At 45.7% G+C, this 27,755-nt stretch overlaps 1 protein-coding gene across 2 annotated transcripts in view; it reads right to left on the bottom strand.

Annotated features, from left to right (window-relative positions):
• Positions 1 to 27,755, bottom strand: part of KIZ (kizuna centrosomal protein) — a 290,355-nt gene that overhangs the window by 248,384 nt on the left and 14,216 nt on the right. For both annotated transcript variants that reach the window (XM_082251350.1, XM_082251351.1), the window contains exon 3: positions 9,998 to 10,160. In XM_082251350.1, the coding sequence (XP_082107476.1) occupies positions 9,998 to 10,160 (163 nt within the window). The remainder of the gene's footprint in view (positions 1 to 9,997; positions 10,161 to 27,755) is intronic.

The raw sequence follows: 27,755 nt of genomic DNA, 5'->3' as shown, positions 1-27,755 counted from the left end.
AGGGCCAGTGTGTTCTGGAGCAGCAGCGTTATGGCAGAAAAAAGGTTGACAGTTCTTAAAGGCTACTAAACTCTGCTAAACGCCGGCGTCTTTTTTTTTTTCTATGCGGAGGCCACCGGCATCCTTAACAACAAGTGATTAGCTGGTTGTTAAGGAGCGGACCAGGAAGCTGGCCGCAGGGACCTTAAGGCTACATTCACATGTGGGCGTAGCGGATCACGGGCAGAATCACCGCGATTCTGCCCGCGATCCGAAATCATTGTCCAGCGTTTGGGGTGCCATTGCAAATCACGGGCATCGCACAGGCGTCCCGCGATTTGCAATGATTCCGGATCGCGGGCAGAATCGCGATGATTCTGCCCGTGATCCGCTACTCCCACATGTGAACGTAGCCTACCAATGAATGAGTCATCAGCAGGCTGCCCCGCTGACAGCTGAATGAAAAAAAAAAAACATTGTCAGCAATATAAAAATGTGAAAAAAACGGCGTGGCACCCCCCCCCCCCCCAACCCATAATAGGCCCTCTGGTAAAGATTTTAAGGGAAACCCCACACCAAAATAAATAAAAAAAAAAAAGAAAAACGCATGGGGTTATCCCTAAAATCCATGCAGGCACCAGACCCAGGTACCACACCCTTATCCGAGCATGCAGGAAAAGGAGGGGGGGTTGACGTGTGAGCAACCACCCCCCCCCCCGAACAATACCGGGCCACATACCCTCAACATGGGGGGGTGCTTTGGGGCTGGGGGAGGCTACCATCTTCTGCTTGCTCTGCTGTGTGACAGTTCTTAAATAGGTAAGGAGCAGAGCAAACTAGAGACGTCACCTGGTTGCATCGCCATGGGGCATTGCTCCTTAACCAGCTATTCATTAGTTAAGGACGCCGGAAGCCCCGCTCCTCAACACTGCAGCTACTAAAACGCTGCCAAACGCTGGAAAATAACGCTAAAATATTAGCGTTTTTACAGCAGTTTTTAGCTTTCTAGTGTGCATGAAGGCTTAATGTAATTTCTTCCAAAGTGATTACAAGCACAGGTCTTGTCAGCAGCTTGTACCTAGGCCCGATCAGATTAAAATGCATCACAGGGGCCAGGCCAAAATGCAGGCACTGTAGCCGAAGCCTCATTTAGCTTAACGGCAGTTGTGGTTGATCTTTTTGGTGTGCGCCCCCTAATTTTGCTTATGGGTCCAGTCATTTTTTTCCACTTTCCTCAACAAATGTGTAAGTAAAATAGGGAAGGGGCAATTTCTAAAACTTGAACCAAGACTTGATTTGATTCTTTTCTATGAGCCTGGAGGCACTGTAGGGGGCTTTAAAATGGGAGTGTGAAAGAGGACTGGTAAACCTACTGCTCAGTGAGATCTCTAGACTGAAAGAACCTGGACGTGCTTAGCTCTGAGTACTTCTGGGTACAGAGACAGAATCCAGGCGGCAGCGGCTGTGGGTAAGCAAGAGATCTATGAGAGCCTTATCTGTATTGAGTGAGAACAGAGAAGGCATCAGGGGCTCTACAGATACCAAAAACACACAAAAAGAGCTTGTCAGCCTCCTTGTGATAGTAAAAAAAAAAAAATGATGCAAATAAATGTGAAAATCTATATATAATTTGTAAATAAAAGGTAAAAGATCCTCCACAACATGCATTTGGGATGCATGTGCAGCATCACGTAAAAGAGCAGTTTAATTAAAATAATTGTATAAAAATAGCAAAAAAAATAAAAAATAAATACTCATCTTACACCCAGCTTCTGGACAGTTTGCCTAGGCCAGTGTGACATTAACAGGTCTTCTCCCATGTTTCAGGAAAAGCCAAAAATCAGAAATCTCCAGAAAGGATGCTCCTGCACAGGGCTTACCCCTTCTTGCAAGACTAGGCTCCTTGGCTACTCCAGGACCCTGGGCGAAGGCCCAGGTAAGTCAATAGCACCTACAGAAAGTGGTCGGATATGTGGGTATAAGGTGATTAATTTACTTTTTCTTTTATTGTTGTTGTGGCTACAAGATAAGCATTTATCGAATGCTAAACCTTTTTTGTTCAATTTCCGAGGAGGATTAAAACGGCTGTCAGTTTTAGTTTTTTTTTTTTTCCATCTATGACCCATTGGGGAGATTTCCCTTGGCTACCTGTCCCATAGCCAAAACAGGAAGTGGTAGGAAATACCTCCAAATTTGAGGGAATTCCTCCTTGTCACCAGGCTCACCAGAACTAGTGTCCCCATTGGTGGTTGTGGCTGCTCTTAGTGTGATGCTTGTTATTTTCTGTTCCATCAGGTTGTGTGATGCTAAACCTTTTCTGTTTCATTTCCGAGGAGGATTAAAAAGGCTGTCAGTTTTTGTTTCTTTGCCAACTTTGACCCATAGGAGAGATTTCCCTTCACTTCCTGTCCCATAGCCAAAACAGAAAGTGGTAGGAAATACCTCCAAATCCCTCATTGTCACCACAGTCACAAGAACTAGTGTCCCCATTGGTGGCAGAGGACAGACTTTTCTACTAAGGCTGTGGCTGCTGTTACACAGAAGGGAATGTTTACACTAGCAGCAAGGACCTCTGCTCCTCTTAAAAGCAGTCCAAGCTCAGAGGCACATGATGAATAGCGAGGAGGCAATATGATGCCTCCTCGCTGCCCATTTTAACCCCCTAAATGCTGCACTACCGCCCCACCTGTGTGTGGTTTTGGGGCAGTTTCAACATGGCCTCCTGACTGGGCCACATTAGGCTGGCCATACATTACAGTTTTCTTACAATTTTCTGTACACATTTACTGAAATTTACCTTCAACTATGTAGTACAAAGGCCTGCCTAATTGGATACAAGTGAAAGTGTAGTTTAGCTTTGACCGCATATTATGTGGTTTGTAGTAAATCTAACAGAAAATTGTACAAGAAAATTATACATGTATGGCCAGCCTAGGTCAAAACCAAACAACACTTTCAATTGTATCCTATAAGGCAGGCTTTTTTTACTACATAGTTAAAGGTAAATCTAAAGAAAATTGTACAGAAAATTGTAAGAAAATTGTATAATATATGGCCAGCCTTAGGCAGGCTATAGTGCCCACCGAATGCAATAGGTGGCATAATTCCTGCCACGGCTGTGACACTTGTGCACCCATGGCCGCTCCTCAACCACTAGTGTAAACGCTCGCCAAGACTTTGCACTTCTTTGGTTTTGAAGCAGCTGTAACATATTTAGGGGATTTCAACTGAAATGCCAGTTGTGCTTTAACTCCCAAAACTCCAAAGAGGAGGTAATCAAGGCAGTGGGTAGACACAACTTCCTGCAAACTAACATTTATGCCAGTTAAAATACCAAAGGGAAAAAAAAGAAAAAAAGCAAACCTCAAACCTTATTCCTGCGTATAAAAAAATAAAACGTGTGGCCTCTGTTTCTTTTCTGATAAGAGTCTTAAATACCAAACAGTTAACTGCACAATAAAATTCACTGGCAGCTAGGCTGCCTGCTTGGCAGATATATAAAGCAGGTAGAAAGAGGGAAAGGTAATTTCTTGGCTGAATGATTCCATCGGTAGCTATAGGGCAAACTAGAAAGTCTTTCTGTAAAGTAGCAGTAGATTCTTCTATCAATCTGCAGCACACATACACTCTTCCAAGGGGATGCATTAAATATGAAAATCATATCCTGTTATCATCTGTTTCCACCTTTCAGCCCAGTAAGCTTTTCTTAATGAATGCTGCAGCCTAAGGGACAAGCACGCTGTTGGCTCCTCTGAATAATGGAGAGATGTTACCAGTTCTGCTTATTACAATATTGACTTGCTGAGGGGGATTCACGCAGTCACAAGTGACTACTCTTGCCAGCATGCTCCAAGTTATTACGCCATGTTTTTAGACATTTCATCTGAAAGGGCTTTGCTGGGCTTTTTTTCTTTTTTTTTTTTTTTTCTTTCCCTCTAAGTGAAGAAAGAAGCGATGGCCTTGAACGGCATCATTTATATGGAGATAGTAGGAGGGATTAGAGGCCTGCATTACGACAGATACATAGCTGAATACATTTGAGCGTTTTCTGTCAGACATTTTCCCTGTCAGGCCCGAAGATATGTAATCTGCTTCCTCTCCTTTGTAAAAGAGGGGGAATAAAGTACACAACAAACAAATCAAACGGCCCGTTTTCGGCTGTGCTTCACGGCGCTGCGTAATGATATTTAGTAATGGGTATTAATAACAGAAACACGCAAGGTCATGGCTAACATGGTTAACCGGGCTGAGGGAAATATTTGATCCCTGTCAAAGAAAATAAATAATATAAATCGAGGATTATCGCGGAGGAACGTAGGTAATAAAATAAAATTATTTATATAGGATTAGCGTGGGAGAATTAAGTAACAAAGTCATGCTTAATAAATAAAAGCGGAAGGAGTAATAATAGACGGTAAGTATTGCCGTTTTCATTGTCCTTTTTTCTTCGGACAATACAGCGCACGGTAACATTTGCCTTTTTATCGACGCAGATGGTCTGAACAATAAAACGTGATTGTTGCTCGGCTGCTATACTTTATAACAACTTGCACATTGCTCTTTGTCTTATTAAGTAGGCCCCACTTGAGCCATGAAAAAAAAAAAAATAAATGAAAAAAAAAAAGTATTAAAAAAAAAAAAAAAGGCTCACGTTTCTGTATGTGAAGAATGAACATTCAGTTCTACAAATTAACATTTACCTTTGCCATATGGTTTTGCTCTGTTAGCTGGCAAAGGAAACAGGACTTTACACCGCTTCGGTTGACATGGCAACATTCTTAACCGCAAGAAGGGAATCTAATTAACGACTACAAAGAAAGTGGCTGAGTAAATGACTGTGGAGTGCATACCTGTTGTTGAGAAATAGTTGACCATCCTACACCTTCAAAAGTTTTAGGTCTCACCCCCCTGGACATATCTGACCATAAAGTGTAAATTCAAGCATATTTCAATACCGGAGAGCCCACAGGTGCTCCGTATAGCCACCTATAGAAGTCAATAGCTGTACAAGTGTAAACATATGTATGTATACTGGAATTCAACTCTGGACGCAGTTATATGCCTGTACGCATGTGTGTGTTTAGGCAAGTACTTGCGTATACAAAATGGGGTTGATTTACCAAAACTGGAGAGTACCATATCTGGTGCAGTCTAGAAACCAATCAGCTTCCAGGTTTTTTTTTTTCTAAAGCTTTAAGAAGAGCTTTAGCCTTTAAAAAAAATATAATAAATGTCAGCAGCTTTTAACATAAGGACACTTACCTGTCCAGGGATCTTGTAATGTCAGCACCCCAAGCTGATTAGTTCATCAGCTTCAGGTGCAGGTGGCGGCATTGCAAGTAAGGTGAACCAACATTCTGGATTCCCTCACTCTGCATCCATGAGAAGCCTGTGTACTTTTTATCTCCATTTACACCACGCTTCGATAAATTCCAGGTACCAGTTCGCAATGGCGACTAGAAATTGCGTCCTGGTGCCTGGGCTTTTGTCAGCAGAGCTAAATGGTTTTTTTTTTCCTCTTCACATATGGGCACACCGGGGTCCGGTCTGCTGTGTGCAGAGTGTCCGTGCTCTCCGGGAACGCAAGGCTTCCAGCTTCTGCCTCTCCATCAGCAAGTCTCTGAGCACCGCTCTGGGGGGGTGAAAGAGATGAGACATTATGGCAGACACGGGGATGGAAGGATGAGCCTGACTACTGGCTCCCAACTCCACCAGAGCTGCTCTGGAGTGATAAGAGAAGAGTGTGATATCTGACCTCCCTCCACTCTCCTTGGAGGTAGTGCCTGGACACCCGCACCTGTCATCCATTGGGGATCTGATCCGGGTCAGCGATCAGGACAGGAGTTTGGGGTGTGTGTGATGTCAGTCCATCTTGGGGTGCCCAGGCTGTGTTGGAGCAGATCTGGTTGGAGGCAGAAGGTCACAGCCAGCCTACTACCATGCCCTAGGAGGGGAGGTGAGCGAGCCATGGACACCGAGCAAGTCCATAGTGGGGTCGGAATTTGCAGGGGGGGGGGGATTTGCGAAGGGGGGAATTTGTGAAGAGTGGGGGGGGGGGGGATTTGTGAAGCGGTGACAGCAGTGTGTGTGTGTGTGTGGAGGGGGGGTTGTGAAAATTGATGAGAGGGCAACTGGCATAATAATGAGTTTTCCCCTATAACAGGTTTTTATTGTCATTCTTTCTGGCCAGTCTTTAATCCCGGTTCCCTGTAAATTAGGGCTAGGGGGGTAAGGGCGCGCAAACTGCTTGCCTTGCTCCTGGCTTCTAACTTTTTTTAGCTGGCTCCTAGATTCAAAGCAAATTTGTCAAGCCCTGATTTAAACCATGGCTGGGCCTAGCACTGTCACAACATGTATAATTGAAAGAACATAAGATGCACTTCTATGACTTCAAGTGGCTGTAAACCCTCACATATACCCAGTGAAGTGAACAGCCTCAGATGATACACAGGGATGAAACAAATCTCCCTACATATGTTTTACATGTATATCTGCTGTCTTCAGCTTGCTATATTCTTTAGAAAGTGAACATCGTGTTAGAATTTCTTCTCCCTGTTTCAGCTGTGGGAGTGGAGTCCTAGCATACACTGTGTGACAGCTGATTTCAGGAAAGGCACACATCCCTCCCTCCACATAGGCAAAAGAACAAAGATACTTGCAGAGCTGTGCTGTGAATAGACCAGCGCTCTGCTAATCTATTTATAGTACCCACCCCGACACAAATTTTCAGCTGCTTTTATCCCTTGTGTCTGAGAATTTGTCAGAAGTTATCATGCTAACAGAAGAACTGAGCAGCAGAAAATCACAGGACTTAGTGCATTGGAGAGAGATAAGTAAACGCCACCGATATATGTGCCCAGGTCAAATTTAATGAATCTGGTTTACATCCACTTAAATCACACCAATCCAGTGAATAGTGTCCCAAATCAACAATCAATAAAGTCTTGCAATATATCAAAAATTAAACTCCAACATGTTCCAAACTATTAAAATATGCTTCAGCATAAGAAGTTATCAGTTAGTCGGACTTCAGGGTAAGGGAGGAATCATCACCATAAAAGATAGGAGAAGATGCCTGTCAAACACCCATTCAGCACATTCAATTTTCCAACATCCCTTCAATAAACATCTGTAAGAAGGGGAAGGCTCCAGATTTATTGAAATAAAACCAGGCAAAGTAGCTCCTGTAAAATATGCACAAAAACCCCACCTAAATATACATGTGCTGAAGGGTTAAAATGGAATGTGGGGACATCAGAGTCATATGATCCCAGCTAAATGTTTCTTCATTAAAGGATGTTGTCAGGGGCCATTCACGCTGTAGAGCCCATGGCTGTTTTGGAGCTCTTGATGTTTTGCGCCAACTATGAAAGTTGCACAAAAACGCCAATAGAACTGGGATTGTACCATCAAAAGTATATCGTCATTGAGCCCTTGAGAGGTCAGCATATCCAACAATCTCTCTGATATGTCTAATATGGAGTATCACCTCTACCATATAAACCAGGAGATCATGAACCAACCATTAAAGAGACACCTTGAGGAGCAATGCTTGTTCCTCTAAGGCCATGAAAAACAAATTAGATATGAATAAGTAGAAAAGAAACTGGATCACGTAACTTCCCTTCATGTTTACAATTCAGTTTGAAACATGATTTCAGGGAAGTGGCTAAATAAACTGTAAAATACCTATATGAGATTTTTTTTTTTAACCTGCCATGGATTTTTAATTTTGCAGTACCACTGTTGTAACCCAGGCACCCCTGCCAGACATAACAACAAGACCCTCAACTTCCACTTCAGCAAAGACAGGTCAAGGACAGTGATTTTAAACCCACTTCCAGCTTGCCGGTTGGTCTATTATGGCGCTTTTCCACTGCATGGAACCGAACGATTCAGCTTGCTTTTGTGCTTTTCCACTGCTGGTACCGCATGGTGTAGTGTAGGAACGGTTCGGTACGGTACGGCGGCGCTTTTCCACTGCATGGAACCAAACGGTATGGCTCTCAAAAACAGTACCTACTCGATTGTGGTTCCAACAGGTACCATACCGGTACCATATCCCACAATCCTTTGCATGCAGTCACTACTAGCCACTGATTGGTCAGAGAATCCCACCCACCCCGTTGTTATCCCACCCACTTAACTTTAGTACTACTTTAGTGGAAAAGCAAACCTATACCGTACCGTACAGAACCGTTCCAACACTGTACCATGCGGTACCAGCAGTGGAAAAGCAAACTGGGCCAAGCAGGGCCGAGTAGAGCCGAGCCGGTACTTGCAGTGGAAAAGTGCCATTAGGCACCAGCAGAGTTCTTCACACTTCTCTACTCAATCTGCTTTCCGTGCCAGGAATTCAACTTTAAACCAGTGAACATGTGGCACTGTTAGATGTGCCCCCTGGAGGAAAGGGTCATGGTGGTGATTCCTTTACAGTGGATTGTGTCTTAGGCGCATCAGAGATTTTAATAAACTTTCTGATCTCTGCATTGTTTTGATAGTGTAATATACTGTACACCGATTCATATCACTAATAGAATTTAAAGCACACAGTCCCTAATGACTGCATATCCTTCTAACACAATATTATGATGTAAAGACTAGTGAATTTTTATGCACTGTAATGCTGTGCATGCCCGAAAACACCCACCCTGATATCACCAATATGATGGAACCTTCTGCCTCTATATCCCTCCAGCACTGAGAGAATTTAACTATATAGGGGCTCATTAAAAAAGCAGCAGTAAAGCCACACTGCTGCAGCTTGGAAAAAAAAAAATCACAATAAACGCACATTTATACAGAACAAAAGTTCAGACTCTGGAACCAGAGCAGTGCAATAACAATGAGTGTAGGGGAAAGACAAAAAAAGAGGCTGGGAGGAGGCCCCAATCATGTGACCTCATATGACCAGCTCTCCTCCAAAGAGATTAAAATATTATCATTATAGATATATGTATATATATATATACACATAATATATATATATATATATATATATATATATATATATATATATATATATATATGCACGCACACACACAGTATCTCACAAAAGTGAGTACTCCCCTCACATTTTTGTAAATATTTTAGTATATCTTTTCATGTGACAACACTGAAGAAATTACACTTTGCTACAAAGTAAAGTAGTGAGTGTACAGCTTGTATAACAGTGCAAATTTTCTGTCCCCTCAAAATAACTCAACACACAGCCATTAATGTCTAAACCGCTGGCAACAAAAGTGTGTACACCCCTAAATGAAAATTGTCAAATTGCCAATTTCCCTCTCTGGTGTCATGTGACTCGTTAGTGTTACAAGGTGTGAATGAGGAGCAGGCGTTTTAAATTTGGTGTTATCACACTCAGAGCCAGTTCACACTGGGGGGACTTGTCAGGCGCCTTAGTCGCCTAACAAGTAGCGCTCCATTCAGTGCAATGGAACAGTTCTAATCAGAGCACCTCAAGTCGCTCCGACTTAGAAAAGGGTTCCTGCACTACTTGGGGGCGACTTCGGAGCGGCTTGCATTGACTTCTATTAAAGAAGTCGTTTGCAAGCCATGCTAAAGTCGCGATGCAGGGGGCGGCTTCAGAGTTGGGCAGTGTTGTCACATGAAAAGATATAATAAAATATGTACAAAAATGTGAGGGGTGTATTCACTTTTGTGAGATACTGTATATATTTATTTTTTTTCTCACGAATTAGTATTTTTTTCAATTTCTTTACACTGACACTTATCATCGGTAAACACAAGCAAAACTTAGCAGTAAAAATGCATGCATTCACTTTATAAATTGAGTTTTAAATGGAAAATTAAACTCAATAACATGAATGTGGCAGATGATCTGTGCAATAAAGCCTCAAGTGCAATAAAACTTTGTTTTCCATCCTAACATTTAGCACATACAGTAACTCACAATGGTGAAAAGAAACTTTGAATAATGCTTTAGTGAACTGACCCAATAGTTTTGTTTTGGGGAACAGGGGTGATTTAAAGGTTCATCTTTCTTTTATATTACCTTAGTATCGTGAGATGTCTTGGAATTGGAGATTAGAGCACTTAAACGATTTTCAATAGCAGCAAATTCCTGCAAGAACGCTTTGTTTCGAAGACGAGCTTTTCTCTCCCTTTCACAAACGTCCTTCAAAGAATTTTTCAGTTTCACATACTTAAGATGAGATCTATAGAAAAGTTTCAAAATAGTATTAGCAAAGAAAAAAACATGAAAGAAGAATACTTAAAATTAGCTTGTGCTTTGCCCATGCAGGGCAATGCAACAGAGTCACATTAATGACAGCCCTGCCCTCAGCACATATTAACCTTCCCATTAAACCTGTGCCATTCCATTTGGTCACCAGGAGCAAAAAATTAGCTCTGTGTAAGCTCCAAGTCATGACATTAAGCTTAAAATGTACCAAGGGCTTCCAAATAAAGGTTGTGCAAAAAAAACTTTAAGTACCTGGTAACTAATGGCACTTTTCCACTGCAAGTACCGGCTAGGCTCTACTCGGCCCGGTTTGCTTTTCCACTGCTGGTACCGCATGGTACGGTGTTGGAACGGTTCGGTACAGTATGGTTTGCTTTTCCACTAAAGTAGTACTAAAGTTAAGTGGGTGGGATAACAACGGGGTGGGTGGGATTCTCTGACCAATCAGTGGCTAGTAGTGACTGCATGCAAAGGATTGTGGGATATGGTACCGGGTATGGTACCTCTTGGAACCACAATCGAGTAGGTACTGTTTTTGAGAGCCGTACCGTTTGATTCCATGCAGTGGAAAAGCGCCGCCGTACCGTACCGAACCTTTCCTACACTATACCATGCGGTAACAGCTGTGGAAAAGCATAAAAGCGAGCCGAACCGTTCGGTTCCATGCAGTGGAAAAGCGCCATGGTCTTCCAGGGCAGCATCTGAGAGATAGGCTCCTCCCACCTGAAACAGGAAACACAATAGTCCACTATTATAAAAATGTCAGTCACACCAGTGTGCCTCAGTAATATTAAAGCACCGAAGGAACCCTCAAGTAAGCTTTTGAATCTGCAAAACCCTTTTGTATTGTTGTTTAGGGCGGGAACGAGTGCTGCCCTAGAAGACTTCTTAGAAAAATAGTTACCAGATACCTAACTGTTTTCTTTAATCATCTTCCAGGGCAGCATCTGAGAGGATGTATCAAGCAATACTTACTAGGAAAGGGATAAAGTCTGGAGCACCTTGCGACCAAATGTCTGGTTCTGAATGGACAGCTGGTCGATGCGGTAATGCCTTGCAAAGGTATTGAAGCTCAACCATGTCGCTACCCTGCAAATATTCTCCGGTGTTGCCCCGGCCCATTCTGTGCTTGAGGATGTCCAAGATCTTGTCGAGTGGGCTTTGACTCCGCTCATGGGACGAGGTTTTGTGCTTGGTAGGCTGTCTGAATAGCAAGCTTTATCCATCTGGCTTCTGGCTATGGTACTTTTCGAGGCCTGTTTCCCTTTGTTGACTCCTGCGTGGAGAATGAATAGTGTGGCTGTTTTTCACCAATCCTTAGTACTCTCAAGGTAAGCTATTAGAATTTTCCTTACATCTACCTTGTTGTATGTATCTCTTTTCTTGCTATCCATCCAACCTGGAAGGGAGGGGATAACCACATCCTATGTTCTGTGGAACGTTGAAGAGACTTTAGGTAGAAAAAGCTGGGTCTGGGGTGAGGATAATTTTATCCGTCTGAATCAGACAATAAGGTTCTATCATAGATAGAGCCTGCATTTTGCTGACTCTCCTCACTGACACAAGTGCCACTAGGAGTACTGTTTTTAGTGTAAGGTATTTATCTGAGCAATCTTCCAATGGTTCAAAGGGTGTATAGAGGAATCCTTTAAGTACCGTGGAGAGGTCACATTTCGGGGTTCTGGTGAACTTCGTGGGTCTGGCTCTCTTTAACGATAGAAGGAATCTTCTTATGAGGGGGGTCTTCTGCCAGCCTGATATCTAGGGAGGAAGACAGGGACACCACTTGGACCTTCAAAGTGTTATGGGAAATGCTCTTGTCCACTCCTTTCTGTAAGAAATCTAAGATTGCTGGAATAGTTCTCTTGTCAGGGTCTTCTTTGCTCCCGTACCAGAAGACAACTTTTTTCTCACTTTCTTGTAGATGGCTCTGGTTACAGGTTTTCTGCTGGCTAAAATGGTTTCTATCACCTTGTCCGACAGACCCTTCCTCTGTACCCTCACCCTTTCAGGAACCAGGCCAAGAGCTTCCTGACCTTGTGGTTCGGGTGGTTGACTGGCCCCTGCGTTAGGAGGTCCGCCATGTATAGAAGCGTCAGATATGATCGAACACTGAGATTCTTCAAGTGACTGAACCATGGTCTCTGGGGCCAATGAGGTGCAATAAGTATCACTATTGCCCTTTCTTCCTTGATCTTTTGTACTACCTTTGGTATTAGGGCAGTTGGAGGGAATGCATAACACAGGTGGTATGCCCAATTTTGATTGAATGCATCTACACCGATGTTTCCATTTGTGGGGTTCGGGGAGAAGTATTTTGAGAGTTTCATATTTATTTTTGACGCAAACATATCCACCTCGGGTACCGCCCAGGTTTGAGTGATCCATGAGAAGGTTGCTTGATTTAAGGACCATTCTGTACGTTTTATGGCTTTTCGAATTAAGAAGTCTGCTAGCGTGTTGTCGGTTCCTTTCAGATGTATGGCGGAGATGAATCTGACAGAAACGACACTGTCTTGGGCTGAGAGAAGTGTCAGACTCATTAGATGAGTCGATTTTGTTTCCTCTTGTCTGTTCAATTATGCCACCGTTGTGGTGTTGTCTGACAGAAACCAGGACATCTTTGTCCTGAATGGCCGATTGGAATGCTCTTAGCGCCTCCTCTACGGCTTTTCATTTCCCCATGTTTAAGGATGCTTTGGACCAATCGGGGTTCCATTTTCTTTGTACGCAACTATCCACCATATGCGCTCCCCATCCCAGAGTGCTGGCGTCCATAGTGATCCACACCGGATCAGACTGCGTCCACCTGCCTCCCTTGAGGTCAATTATTGAGTTGAGCCACCATTAGAGCGCTCTTCTAATTGAACGAGGAACCAAAATATTAGTCTCTAGGGATGATGGGTTGCCATCCCATCGGGCTAGGATGTGATTTTGTAGAGGCCTCATATGGAGCTGTCCCCATGTGATGGCCGTAATGGAGGACATCATTAGTCCCAATGGTGGTTAATGAATTTGGCTTCTATCAGAGATACTATCCTTTCCGTGATTTTCTCAACCTCAAATCTATTTTTGGAAGCGATGTCTCCTCCCCACGACTTCAGCCACAGTGCTCTCCTGGTCGAATTAAGTTAGGCCAGTGGTTCTGGCCGATATCCTCACAGCTTCAGCCGAAGCATCTGCTAGGAATTCTGCTGCTCTGGTTCATGTTGGTATGGTCCTTATTAACTCTTCTTTTAGGGTTTCTTCTTCTAGCAGCTCTTGGAGCTTAGTCAGCCAGACTAGCAAGGTCCTAGCCGTGCAAGTGAAGGCTATGGCCGGAATTTAGATTCGCTGCTTCAGCTTCCCAAGCTCTCTTTACCAATGCCTCTATCTTCTTATCAATGGGATCTCTGAGGGTCCCTAAGTCGTCAAAGGCTAAGTCGGACTTGTTTGCGACTCTGGCGAGGGAGGCATCTACTTTAGGGCATTTTGCCCAGGATTTTGTAACCTCTGCGAAAGGATATCTGTGCTTAATCGCAGCTGGTGTGAGGAGCTTCTTTTCTGGTTCTTCCCATTCTTTCTTGACTAAACTTTTCCGAATCTCATGTACTGGAAACGTTCTTGGTTTTTTCGGCTGCAAGCCTTTGTACATCTTATCTTGTAGGGAAAGCTCTGCGACTTTTTGCTCTTTGATGCCCAGTGTATATGCTATGGCTCCCAGCAAACTGTCCGTGTCTTCATCATCTGAGTCCAAGCATAGGCCATCTTTGGATTCTGAGCTATCTGAATGTTTTTTACTGCTCTGCTAGGTCCACCTCTTCCCCGCTGCACGAGGGGATGGATGGCTTACTGGAGGACGTGGTACTGGTGTGGCTGGAACCTCCAACTTTTCTATAGCCGAATGCAGTGGCCCAATCTTGCTTTTTATATCCTTTTTAAAAGAGTTGAGCATGTCTTTAAGGAACCCCTATGATTCCTTGGCCACCATTTTGTTGATGCAATTTTGGCAAAATGTTTTTTTCCATTCTGGAGGAAACCTGTGACCGCAAGAGGCGCATGCCTTGCTACTTGTTTTTGCCCTTCTCTCTTCTGGGGTCTTTGTCAGTAAATAAGCACAAAGGACCCAGACCCAGTAAGGCAGGCAGTTGCCATACATAAACATTAGTAACAGTTTGTAGTGAGGTAAAGACAGATGACACTTCAGAGTGCTCTGGTTTACCTTGGAGCTGTCCTGACAAGCAGGATTTGCAAGGTAGGGTGGAGAAGCATCCGACATGGTCAGCCTCAGAAAAAAAACTCTGCATAGGGGCATTTTAACTGCTTCCTGTTGCAGCTTCTGCCCCACCCCCAGCTGACTCCATGTAGGTTGCTGGACGTACCTGCACTGCCATCTGCTTTCCTGGTGTGTTGCTTTAGGGAAAAGCGCCAACCTGCCTTTTTCCCCTGTTTTTTCCTTTTTCTTTTTGCTTACTTGTTTTCTTAAAAATCGTGCCCCTGCCCGGAAATGACAAAAGCGGAAGTGCCCCGCACTGTCGTCCAGCTCCAGGGCCTCCGTCTTCACCAAGATGGCTGCGGACCAAAAGTGCGTCACCGCAAGTGCCACAGGGCTCCAGAAATGACGCCACCCGCTGCCATCTTGCTCCTATGGTAGCGTGGACTGGCTGTTCTGTGATGGGGCTGTCGGCCGGAGGGGCAGATGGTGGTCAGCCGGAGCCCTTAGGATGCCAGCTGGCTTGACTCCAGGTGCAATGGTCTTTTGGGGGAATGCCATTAACATTTAGTGAAGCTGGGGGGATGGTTGTAAAACCTCAGGCGGGGGGCCAGTTTGCCCCGAGTTGCTGCCCCTGACCTGCACAACCCAAAGCCCACTGAGCTGGATGGTAGGCTGGCCAGGGAGTCCCCTGCAATTAACACAGCTCTTGTGGATCCCGAGGAAACACAATCAAACTGAGGCACACAGGTGTGACTGACATTTTTATAATGGTGGACTATTGTGTTTCCTGTTTCAGGTGGGAGAAGTCTCTCTCTCAGATGCTGCCCTGGAAGACGATTAGAGAAATAGCTCTTATTTTTTTAGATTTATCAAAATAGCTGCACAGAGCTCCAAGATAATGGCAATGTTTCAAGCCTAATCCGGCCTTTTTCTCAAGCCTGGAGAACACATGTTCGCCAGGCTTGAAAAAGAGTCAGGCTAGGCTCAAGACGTCATCATCATGTCATATTGGAGTTTTTATACTACTGCCATGGATACCCATGGGATGGTGACCATTGCATTTGTATTAAGGGTTTGTTTACACTTGCTTCAAAATGTGGCACTGGACATGCTTTTTTAAAGCACTCTGAATACCAATTAAAGCGACTGTCACTAAATAAAATGGCAAGCTTACAATCCTGTTTACATGTTGTGTTTGCTTTTCTTCAAAAATAACACCTCATGTCGCTTTCTTGGTGCTTCAAAAGGTTCTCCAAAGCCTCCATAAAAGTCTATGATAAAGCTCGCTAACAGCACCTGCAGCTTTTGAGAGGCTTTTATTCAGCTTTAGCTTCGCTTTGTTTTGGAGGTATTGCAGAGATGAGATATCCCAGGATGCACTGGAAAACCAACAAGCGAACCAGAAAGATGTCATCAGTAGTGTTGAGCGAACACGGACTGTATTATTCGTGTTCGTACCGAATAATTGGATTTTTTGTACCCGAACACGGACACGGACACTTTACTGTATGTTCGGGTAAAAATCCGTGTTCGGTCGTTTTATTTCCGGGTTTTGCATGCTTTGGCGCTCTTTTCATGGCGGGCTTTCAACAGCCAATCAACAATCGTTTAACTGGTGTGCCTTAAGCCATCCCAGCCATGCCTGCAAATGTCTCAGTAGCTGTGATTGGCCGTCTGAAGCATGTGACCAAGTCTTTATAAGTTCGAGGCAGCCGCAGCGGCGTCATTATGCTGCTTAGATTCAGGGACAGAGCACACATCAACGTGCTGGCTGCTGATTAGGGAAAGATAGGCAGGAAAAAACCATTTGTGTCCGGATAGAATTGAGGGACAGGTCGGAGTGTTTAGGCAGGGCGAGTTGTAGGCATTTTAGGGATAGAGTCTGCTGAATTATAGGGTCAGTGTCTTCTACAAACTACAATCGATATTGCTGTGTGGGGGGTGGGGTCTGCACTCAATCCTGATCTACGATCTCTTCTCAATCCTGTTAGGGACAGAGTCTGCTGAATTTTAGGGAAACTGTGTTCTACAAACTACAATCGATATTGCTGTGTGGTGTGGGATTGGAGATAGGCAGGTGTCAGTGATCCACATCCATTTTTCTGTGTGAGAGCTGCAGTGAACACAATCTTTTTGGGCTGCAGTGAACACAATCTTTTTGGGCTGCAGTGAACACAATCTTTTTGGGCTGCAGTGAACACAATCTTTTTGGGCTGCAGTGAACACAATCTTTTTGGGCTGCAGTGAACACAATCTTTTTGGGCTGCAGTGAACAAAATCTTTTTGGGGTGCAGTGAACACAATCCTTTTTGGTGTGCAGTGAACACAATCTTTGTGGGGTGCAGTGAACAAAATCCTTTGTGGGGTGCAGTGAACACAATCTTTTTGGGGTGCAGTGAACAAAATCCTTTTTGGGGTGCAGTGAACAACATCCTTTTTGGGGTGCAGTGAACACAATCTTTTTGGGGTGCAGTGAACAAAATCCTTTGTGGGGTGCAGTGAACACAATCTTTTTGGGGTGCAGTGAACACAATCTTTTTGGGGTGGAGTGAACAACATCCTTTTTGGGGTGCAGTGAACAAAATCCTTTTTGGGGTGCAGTGAACAAAATCATTTTTGGGGTGCAGTGAACACAATCTTTTTGGGGTGCAGTGAACACAATCTTTGTGGGGTGCAGTGAACACAATCTTTTTGGGGTGGAGTGAACAACATCCTTTTTGGGGTGCAGTGAACAACATCCTTTTTGGGGTGCAGTGAACACAATCTTTTTGGGGTGCAGTGAACACAATCTTTGTGGGGTACAGTGAACAGAATCTTTGTGGGGTGCAGTGAACACAATCTTTGGGGGGTACAGTGAACACAATCTTTGTGAGGTGCAGTGAACACAATCTTTGTGGGGTGCAGTGAACACAATCATTGTGGGGTGCAGTGAACTCAATCTTTGTGGGGTACAGTGAACACAATCTCATACTTCTGAAGGTTTGAGGGTGCTGCCTGTTCCATACTCCCCCTACTCCTCATCTAGCCTTTTAGGGGTACAAACAATAGTAATTGGGGCCTAGTGTGGTTGTGTACGTGTGATATACATACACTTTTTTGGGATCATATTTTCTATTCCGCTATTTAATCAAAAACCTTTGGGGATCAGTTAAATTGGGGGATAGTCTGTGTTGGTACGTGTGAGAGAGATCCACCTTTCCAAGTTGTTGGGGTTCATCTCATACTTCTGAAGGTTTGAGGGTGCTGCCTGTTCCATACTCCCCCTACTCCTAGCCTTTTAGGGGTACAAACAATAGTAATTGGGGCCTAGTGTGGTTGTGTACGTGTGATATACATACACTTTTTTGGGATCATATTTTCTATTCCGCTATTTAATCAAAAACCTTTGGGGATCAGTTAAATTGGGGGATAGTCTGTGTTGGTACGTGTGAGAGAGATCCACCTTTCCAAGTTGTTGGGGTTCATCTCATACTTCTGAAGGTTTGAGGGTGCTGCCTGTTCCATACTCCCCCTACTCCTAGCCTTTTAGGGGTACAAACAATAGTAATTGGGGCCTAGTGTGGTTGTGTACGTGTGATATACATACACTTTTTTGGGATCATATTTTCTATTCCGCTATTTAATCAAAAACCTTTGGGGATCAGTTAAATTGGGGGATAGTCTGTGTTGGTACGTGTGAGAGAGATCCACCTTTCCAAGTTGTTGGGGTTCATCTCATACTTCTGAAGGTTTGAGGGTGCTGCCTGTTCCATACTCCCCCTACTCCTAGCCTTTTAGGGGTACAAACAATAGTAATTGGGGCCTAGTGTGGTTGTGTACGTGTGATATACATACACTTTTTTGGGATCATATTTTCTATTCCGCTATTTAATCAAAAACCTTTGGGGATCAGTTAAATTGGGGGATAGTCTGTGTTGGTACGTGTGAGAGAGATCCACCTTTCCAAGTTGTTGGGGTTCATCTCATACTTCTGAAGGTTTGAGGGTGCTGCCTGTTCCATACTCCCCCTACTCCTAGCCTTTTAGGGGTACAAACAATAGTAATTGGGGCCTAGTGTGGTTGTGTACGTGTGATATACATACACTTTTTTGGGATCATATTTTCTATTCCGCTATTTAATCAAAAACCTTTGGGGATCAGTTAAATTGGGGGATAGTCTGTGTTGGTACGTGTGAGAGAGATCCACCTTTCCAAGTTGTTGGGGTTCATCTCATACTTCTGAAGGTTTGAGGGTGCTGCCTGTTCCATACTCCCTCTACTCCTAGCCTTTTAGGGGTACAAACAATAGTAATTGGGGCCTAGTGTGGTTGTGTACGTGTGATATACATACACTTTTTTGGGATCATATTTTCTATTCCGCTATTTAATCAAAAACCTTTGGGGATCAGTTAAATTGGGGGATAGTCTGTGTTGGTACGTGTGAGAGAGATCCACCTTTCCAAGTTGTTGGGGTTCATCTCATACTTCTGAAGGTTTGAGGGTGCTGCCTGTTCCATACTCCCCCTACTCCTAGCCTTTTAGGGGTACAAACAATAGTAATTGGGGCCTAGTGTGGTTGTGTACGTGTGATATACATACACTTTTTTGGGATCATATTTTCTATTCCGCTATTTAATCAAAAACCTTTGGGGATCAGTTAAATTGGGGGATAGTCTGTGTTGGTACGTGTGAGAGAGATCCACCTTTCCAAGTTGTTGGGGTTCATCTCATACTTCTGAAGGTTTGAGGGTGCTGCCTGTTCCATACTCCCCCTACTCCTAGCCTTTTAGGGGTACAAACAATAGTAATTGGGGCCTAGTGTGGTTGTGTACGTGTGATATACATACACTTTTTTGGGATCATATTTTCTATTCCGCTATTTAATCAAAAACCTTTGGGGATCAGTTAAATTGGGGGATAGTCTGTGTTGGTACGTGTGAGAGAGATCCACCTTTCCAAGTTGTTGGGGTTCATCTCATACTTCTGAAGGTTTGAGGGTGCTGCCTGTTCCATACTCCCCCTACTCCTAGCCTTTTAGGGGTACAAACAATAGTAATTGGGGCCTAGTGTGGTTGTGTACGTGTGATATACATACACTTTTTTGGGATCATATTTTCTATTCCGCTATTTAATCAAAAACCTTTGGGGATCAGTTAAATTGGGGGATAGTCTGTGTTGGTACGTGTGAGAGAGATCCACCTTTCCAAGTTGTTGGGGTTCATCTCATACTTCTGAAGGTTTGAGGGTGCTGCCTGTTCCATACTCCCCCTACTCCTAGCCTTTTAGGGGTACAAACAATAGTAATTGGGGCCTAGTGTGGTTGTGTACGTGTGATATACATACACTTTTTTGGGATCATATTTTCTATTCCGCTATTTAATCAAAAACCTTTGGGGATCAGTTAAATTGGGGGATAGTCTGTGTTGGTACGTGTGAGAGAGATCCACCTTTCCAAGTTGTTGGGGTTCATCTCATACTTCTGAAGGTTTGAGGGTGCTGCCTGTTCCATACTCCCCCTACTCCTCATCTAGCCTTTTAGGGGTACAAACAATAGTAATTGGGGCCTAGTGTGGTTGTGTACGTGCGAGATACATACACTTTTTTTGATCATATTTCCTATTCCGCTATTCAATAAAAACCTTTGAGGATCAATTGAATTGCGGGATAGTCTGTGTCGGTACGTGTGAGAGAGATCCACCTTTCCAAGTTGTTGGGGTTCATCTCATACTTCTGAAGGTTTGAGGGTGCTGCCTGTTCCATACTCCCCCTACTCCTCATCTAGCCTTTTAGGGGTACAAACAATAGTAATTGGGGCCTAGTGTGGTTGTGTACGTGCGAGATACATACACTTTTTTTGATCATATTTCCTATTCCGCTATTCAATAAAAACCTTTGAGGATCAATTGAATTGCGGGATAGTCTGTGTCGGTACGTGTGAGAGAGATCCACCTTTCCAAGTTGTTGGGGTTCATCTCATACTTCTGAAGGTTTGAGGGTGCTGCCTGTTCCATACTCCCCCTACTCCTCATCTAGCCTTTTAGGGGTACAAACAATAGTAATTGGGGCCTAGTGTGGTTGTGTACGTGCGAGATACATACACTTTTTTTGATCATATTTCCTATTCCGCTATTCAATAAAAACCTTTGAGGATCAATTGAATTGCGGGATAGTCTGTGTCGGTACGTGTGAGAGAGATCCACCTTTCCAAGTTGTTGGGGTTCATCTCATACTTCTGAAGGTTTGAGGGTGCTGCCTGTTCCATACTCCCCCTACTCCTCATCTAGCCTTTTAGGGGTACAAACAATAGTAATTGGGGCCTAGTGTGGTTGTGTACGTGTGATATACATACACTTTTTTTGGATCATATTTTCTATTCCGCTATTTAATCAAAAACCTTTGGGGATCAGTTAAATTGGGGGATAGTCTGTGTTGGTACGTGTGAGAGAGATCCACCTTTCCAAGTTGTTGGGGTTCATCTCATACTTCTGAAGGTTTGAGGGTGCTGCCTGTTCCATACCCCCCCTACTCCTCATCTAGCCTTTTAGGGGTACAAACAATAGTAATTGGGGCCTAGTGTGGTTGTGTACGTGCGAGATACATACACTTTTTTTGATCATATTTCCTATTCCGCTATTCAATAAAAACCTTTGAGGATCAATTGAATTGCGGGATAGTCTGTGTCGGTACGTGTGAGAGAGATCCACCTTTCCAAGTTGTTGGGGTTCATCTCATACTTCTGAAGGTTTGAGGGTGCTGCCTGTTCCATACTCCCCCTACTCCTCATCTAGCCTTTTAGGGGTACAAACAATAGTAATTGGGGCCTAGTGTGGTTGTGTACGTGCGAGATACATACACTTTTTTTGATCATATTTCCTATTCCGCTATTCAATAAAAACCTTTGAGGATCAATTGAATTGCGGGATAGTCTGTGTCGGTACGTGTGAGAGAGATCCACCTTTCCAAGTTGTTGGGGTTCATCTCATACTTCTGAAGGTTTGAGGGTGCTGCCTGTTCCATACTCCCCCTACTCCTCATCTAGCCTTTTAGGGGTACAAACAATAGTAATTGGGGCCTAGTGTGGTTGTGTACGTGTGATATACATACACTTTTTTTGGATCATATTTTCTATTCCGCTATTTAATCAAAAACCTTTGGGGATCAGTTAAATTGGGGGATAGTCTGTGTTGGTACGTGTGAGAGAGATCCACCTTTCCAAGTTGTTGGGGTTCATCTCATACTTCTGAAGGTTTGAGGGTGCTGCCTGTTCCATACCCCCCCTACTCCTCATCTAGCCTTTTAGGGGTACAAACAATAGTAATTGGGGCCTAGTGTGGTTGTGTACGTGCGAGATACATACACTTTTTTTGATCATATTTCCTATTCCGCTATTCAATAAAAACCTTTGAGGATCAATTGAATTGCGGGATAGTCTGTGTCGGTACGTGTGAGAGAGATCCACCTTTCCAAGTTGTTGGGGTTCATCTCATACTTCTGAAGGTTTGAGGGTGCTGCCTGTTCCATACTCCCCCTACTCCTCATCTAGCCTTTTAGGGGTACAAACAATAGTAATTGGGGCCTAGTGTGGTTGTGTACGTGCGAGATACATACACTTTTTTTGATCATATTTCCTATTCCGCTATTCAATAAAAACCTTTGAGGATCAATTGAATTGCGGGGTAGTCTGTGTCGGTACGTGTGAGAGAGATCCACCTTTCCAAGTTGTTGGGGTTCATCTCATACTTCTGAAGGTTTGAGGGTGCTGCCTGTTCCATACTCCCCCTACTCCTCATCTAGCCTTTTAGGGGTACAAACAATAGTAATTGGGGCCTAGTGTGGTTGTGTACGTGCGAGATACATACACTTTTTTTGATCATATTTCCTATTCCGCTATTCAATAAAAACCTTTGAGGATCAATTGAATTGCGGGATAGTCTGTGTCGGTACGTGTGAGAGAGATCCACCTTTCCAAGTTGTTGGGGTTCATCTCATACTTCTGAAGGTTTGAGGGTGCTGCCTGTTCCATACTCCCCCTACTCCTCATCTAGCCTTTTAGGGGTACAAACAATAGTAATTGGGGCCTAGTGTGGTTGTGTACGTGTGATATACATACACTTTTTTTGGATCATATTTTCTATTCCGCTATTCAATAAAAACCTTTCTAGGGCAAGATCTTAAATTACAGAAATATGAGGAGACCGTCAAATAAGGGCCGTGGCCTGGGTCGTGGTGCTGCTGGTAGAGCTCCTGTTGCAAGGAGAGGACATGGTCGATCTGTGCCAGCTACACGCACAAGTGAAACACCTTCCTCAAGTGTGAGTAGGCGACAGAACCTGCATCAGTATTTGGTAGGGCATCAAACGCCCCTAGAAGTGATGAGGCCAGAACAAGTTGAGGCGATAGTAGATTGGTTTGCTGCTGACAGTGCCTCCAGTTCCTTCACATTGTCTCCCACCCAGTCTACTGCAGAAAGGTCAGAGTTGGCACCTGCAGCCAATGTCCAACCGTCTTTCACCTCACCCCCTTGCAAATCAGGCCAGCAGTCTGAGCCCCAAGCCATACAGCAGTCTCTTATTCTTTTTGAGGACTCTGTCAGCAGGGTTTCCCAGGGCCATCCACCTAGCCCTGCCCCAGAAGTGGAAGAGATTGAGTGCAGCGATGCCCAACCACTTATTTCTCAAGATGAGTACATGCAAGGATCATCGCAGCACGTCTCCGATGATGACGAAACGCAGGTGCCAACTGCTGCGGCGTTCAGCATTGTGGAGACCGACAAGGAGGGCAGGGGTGAAGACTGGGTGGAAGATGATGTGGAGGACGATGAGGTCCTCGACCCCACATGGAATGAACGTCATGCAGGTGACCTGAGTAGTTTGGAGGAAGAGGCGGTGGTCGCACAGAGCCACCAGCACAGCAGAAGAGGGAGCAGGGTGCAGAAGCGGAGCGGCCGTGCCCTAGACACTACGCCCGCTACTGCCCAACGCAGCAAGGGAACGAGCGCACCAAAGTCAGCTCAAAGGAGTTCTCTAGCGTGGAAGTTCTTTAGAAAATGTGCTGATGACAGGACACGAGTGGTTTGCACCCTGTGCAATCAGAGCTTGAAGCGAGGCATGAACCTTCTCAACCTGAGCACAACCTGCATGATCAGGCATCTAAGTGCAAAGCACGAGCTGCAGTGGAGTACACACCTTCAAAACCAAGAAACGTCTCTGGCTCATCCTGCTTCCTCTTCTGCTGCAGTCTCGGCCGCTCCAGCCACATCTGTAGTGATACCGGCACCTGCCACCCCGCAAACAGACGATCTGTCAGCAACACCACCACCTGGGTCACCAACAACCATCTCCACAATGTCCCGTGGAAGCGTTCAGCTTTCCATCTCCCAAACACTTGAGAGGAAGAGGAAGTACCCCCCTACCCACCCGCGATCCCTGGCCCTGAATGCCAGCATTTCAAAATTATTGGCCTTTGAAATGCTGTCATTCCGTCTGGTGGAGACGCACAGTTTTAAAAACCTTATGTCGGTGGCTGTCCCACAGTACGTCGTGCCCAGCCGCCACTACTTTTCCAGGCAAGCCATCCCTTCCCTGCACAACCAAGTGGGGGAAAATATCAGGTGTGCACTGCGCAACGCCATCTGTGCCAAGGTCCACCTAACTACGGATACGTGGACCAGTAAGCACGGTCAGGGGCGTTATATCTCCCTAACGGCACACTGGGTAAATGCAGTGGCGGATGGGCCTGAGGCGGATAGCAATTTGGCGCATGTCCTTCCACCACCGAGGATTGCAGGGCGCTTCAGTTTGCCTCCTGTTCGTAACTCCTCCTACTCCGCTTCCTCATCCTCTACCGCCTCCTCATCCGGACAGCGTAACACCTTCACCACCAACTTCAGCACGGCCAGGGGTAAACGACAGCAGGCAGTTTTACAACTTGCCTGTTTGGGGGACAAACCACACACCGCGCAGGAGTTGTGGAGGAGCATGGAACAGCAGACAAATGAGTGGTTGCTGCCAGCGAGCCTCAAGCCCGGCCTGGTGGTGTGTGATAACGGGCGAAATCTCATAGCAGCTCTGGGCCTAGCCGGTTTGACGCACATCCCTTGCCTGGCGCATGTGCTGAATTTGGTGGTGCAGAGGTTCCTTAAAAACTACCCCGATATGTCAGAGCTGCTGCAGAAAGTGCGGGCCGTTTGTGCGCACTTTCGGCGTTCTCACCCTGCTGCTGCTCGCCTGGCAGCGCTGCAGCGTAACTTCGGCCTTCCCGCTCACCGCCTCATATGTGACGTGCCCACAAGGTGGAACTCCACCTTGCACATGCTGGAAAGACTGTGCGAGCAGCAGCAGGCCATAGTGGAGTTTCAGCTGCAGCACGCACGCGTGAGTCGCTCTGCGGAACAGCACCACTTCACCACCAATAACTGGGCCTCCATGCGAGACCTGTGTGCCTTGTTGCGCTGTTTTGAGTACTCCACCAACATGGCCAGTGGCAATGACGCCGTTCTCAGCTTAACTATCCCACTTCTATGCCTCCTTGAAAAAACAATTCGGGCGATGATGGAAGAGGATGTGGCACAGGATGAGGAGGAGGAGGAGGATGAAGAGGTAACATTTCCAAGGCTTTCAGGGCAGTCATTCGCAAGGGGCTCCGAGGGTGGGTTCCTGCACACGCAAACGCCAGGGACGCAATTGTCCAGCAGGGGCACAGTTCTGGAGGATGAGGAGGATGAGGAGGAGCTGGAGGAGGAGATGGAACCATGTTCACAGCAGGGTGGCACCCAGGCCAGCTCATGGCCATCACTGGTGCGTGGCTGGGGGGATACAGAGGACACGGACGATACACCTCCCACAGAGGACAGCCTTTCGTCGCCTCTGGGCAGCCTGGCACACATGAGCGATTACATGCTGCAGTGTCTCCACAACGACCGCCGAGTTGCCCACATTCTAACTTGTGCTGATTACTGGGTGGCCACGCTGCTGGATCCCCGTTACAAGGACAACGTACCGTCCTTAATTCACTCACTGGAGCGCGATCGCAAGATGCGCGAGTACAAGCGCACGCTGGTAGACGCCATGCTGCTGGCATTCCCATCTGACAGCGGGGCCACAGTGGAAGCACAAGGCAGAGGAGGAGGAGGTCGCCAACGCAACCAGGGCACCGCCAGCACCTCAGAAGGCAGGGTTAGCATGGCCGAAATGTGGAAAAGCTTTGTCAGCACGCCACAACAAACAGCAGCACCAGCAGCTCAGATGGAACGTCTTAGCAGGAGGCAGCATTTTACCAACATGGTGGAGCAGTATGTGTGCACACGCCTACATGTAGTGAATGACGGGTCTGCCCCCTTCAACTTCTGGGTCTCCAAATTGGGCACATGGCCTGAGCTTGCCCTTTACGCCTTGGAGGTGCTGGCGTGCCCTGCAGCCAGTGTATTATCTGAACGGGTATTTAGCACGGCTGGGGGCGTTATAACAGACAAGCGCAGCCGCCTGTCCAGAGACAATGTGGACAAGCTCACGTTCATTAAAATGAACCAGGCATGGATCCCACGGGACTTTTCCGTACCTTATGCAGAATAGCAATGGATACCGACCTTACCCACCCATTGTTCCATTTTTGCTCTTTCTCACTCTTTTGGAGTGTACCCTCATTTAAAATTTTTGAAAAGAAGCAGTGTTGGCTACCTCGTCCTCCTCCTCAGGGCCAGATTAATGTAGGGGCTATTGGAGCTGCAGCTCCAGGCCCCTACCTTTTATATAGGCCCCGGGTTGGCCATATTCACTGTTACCGCTCTTCTGTCACTTGTAAACACAGAAGTCTGGCTTCTATGCTCGCTTCCCCAGGCAGCACCCTCAGAACCTCCCCACACAGCGTGAAGGCCGGACAAGGAGGGACAGTTGGCGATGCATGGATGTGTTTATGGGCTTCAGAGACAGCATCCCATGTTGAATTAGGCATGCATGGCTGCACCCTTCCTCCTCTGGGTGCATGGCAAGGCACGGCCCTTAAGGCCCTTCAAAATCCTCAGCACCAAGCCCATGATGCTGTTAATCCGGCCCTGGTCCTCCTCCACCGCCGCTTCCACCTACACCGCCCATAGGTGTGCGCAGCCTATTGCATTAAGGTGTGCACCCCAAAGTTGAAATACACATGCATGTGTTTGCCAGCAGGGAGAGTAATGTATCGGGGCCATGTACCTGTAGGCAAGGAGAAATAGAGCAGAGCAGGTCCCAGGGAGATCTTTCCCATCTCCTCACTGGCAATGCTATGTGCCCTAGGTGATTAGGGTGTGCCCAGGCACACCCAGCACACCCTGTGCGCACGCCTATGTCACCGCCACATCCACCACCACCTCAACCTCCCTCCTACTCCATATGGGCCTCGTCCTTCAGAGATGAAGAAGAACATTGTTTTATTTTTCTGTTTTTTTTTTGTTGTTTTAAGTTATTTCCCTATCCACATTTGTTTGCAGAGCACTTGCCATGCTCTTAATTACGTTTTGCTGCCATTTGCAGCACTCTAGCCCTTTCCTTTGGTGTTTTAGAGCCATTTTAGTGCCTTAAAGTTCGGGTCCCCATTGACTTCAATGGGGTTCGGTGTCCGGGAAAAGTTCGGTAAAAGTCCGGGACACGGACCCGGACTTTTTTTTAAAGTTCGGCCGAACCCGTCGAACACGGACATCTAGGTGTTCGCTCAACCCTAGTCATCAGCAGTCACTTCCAGTTCATGTGTATATATTCTGGAATTGTCTGGTGCAGAAGTCACATCTGGTGTGCAGCATGGAGCAGCAGGAAGGTGAGCGGGGTCTGGACTGGAGCAATTAGCAGATGGCACATGTTATATGCAACATGGGAACACTATAGCAGAAGGTGAGCGGGGACCGAAAGGAGAAAAAAACTGAGTGGCAGAGGATGAACAGAGCTGGGGGACTGGAGCAGGAGAAACTAGCAGAGGTCACACATGGTGTGTAGCATGGGAGCAATATATCAGGGGGTGAGCGGAGACCGGAGAGAGAGGAGGATCAGCAAACTAGAGGATCAGCAGAGCTGGGGGTTACTACTGAGTGGAGGACCAGCAAAACTGGGGGTACTACTGAGTGGGAGGGTACTACCGGGGGTACTGCTGAGTGGGGCATCAGCAGTGCTAGAGGTACTACTGAGCAGGGGATCTGCTAAACAAGGGTACTAATGAGCTGGAGATCTGCTGAGTGGGGAAACTACTGAGCTGGGGTTCTACTGGGCACCTTCAAAAAAAATTGAAAATCAACACATACCCAGGGCATCAAAAAAGCTGTAAGCTTTGAAGCAGTAGGTTCTTTAATGTGTGTTAAAGTTCAAAGCAAATGTAAATGAGCCCTAACTGGTTTGTGTGTGCACCACTGCTGTATTTTGGCCTAGGCCGGCA

This window comes from Pelophylax lessonae, assembly GCF_965119305.1.
Source record: "Pelophylax lessonae genome assembly, chromosome: 3".
Classification (NCBI taxonomy): domain Eukaryota; kingdom Metazoa; phylum Chordata; class Amphibia; order Anura; family Ranidae; genus Pelophylax; species Pelophylax lessonae.
This window is presented reverse-complemented; position numbering and strand designations above follow the sequence as displayed.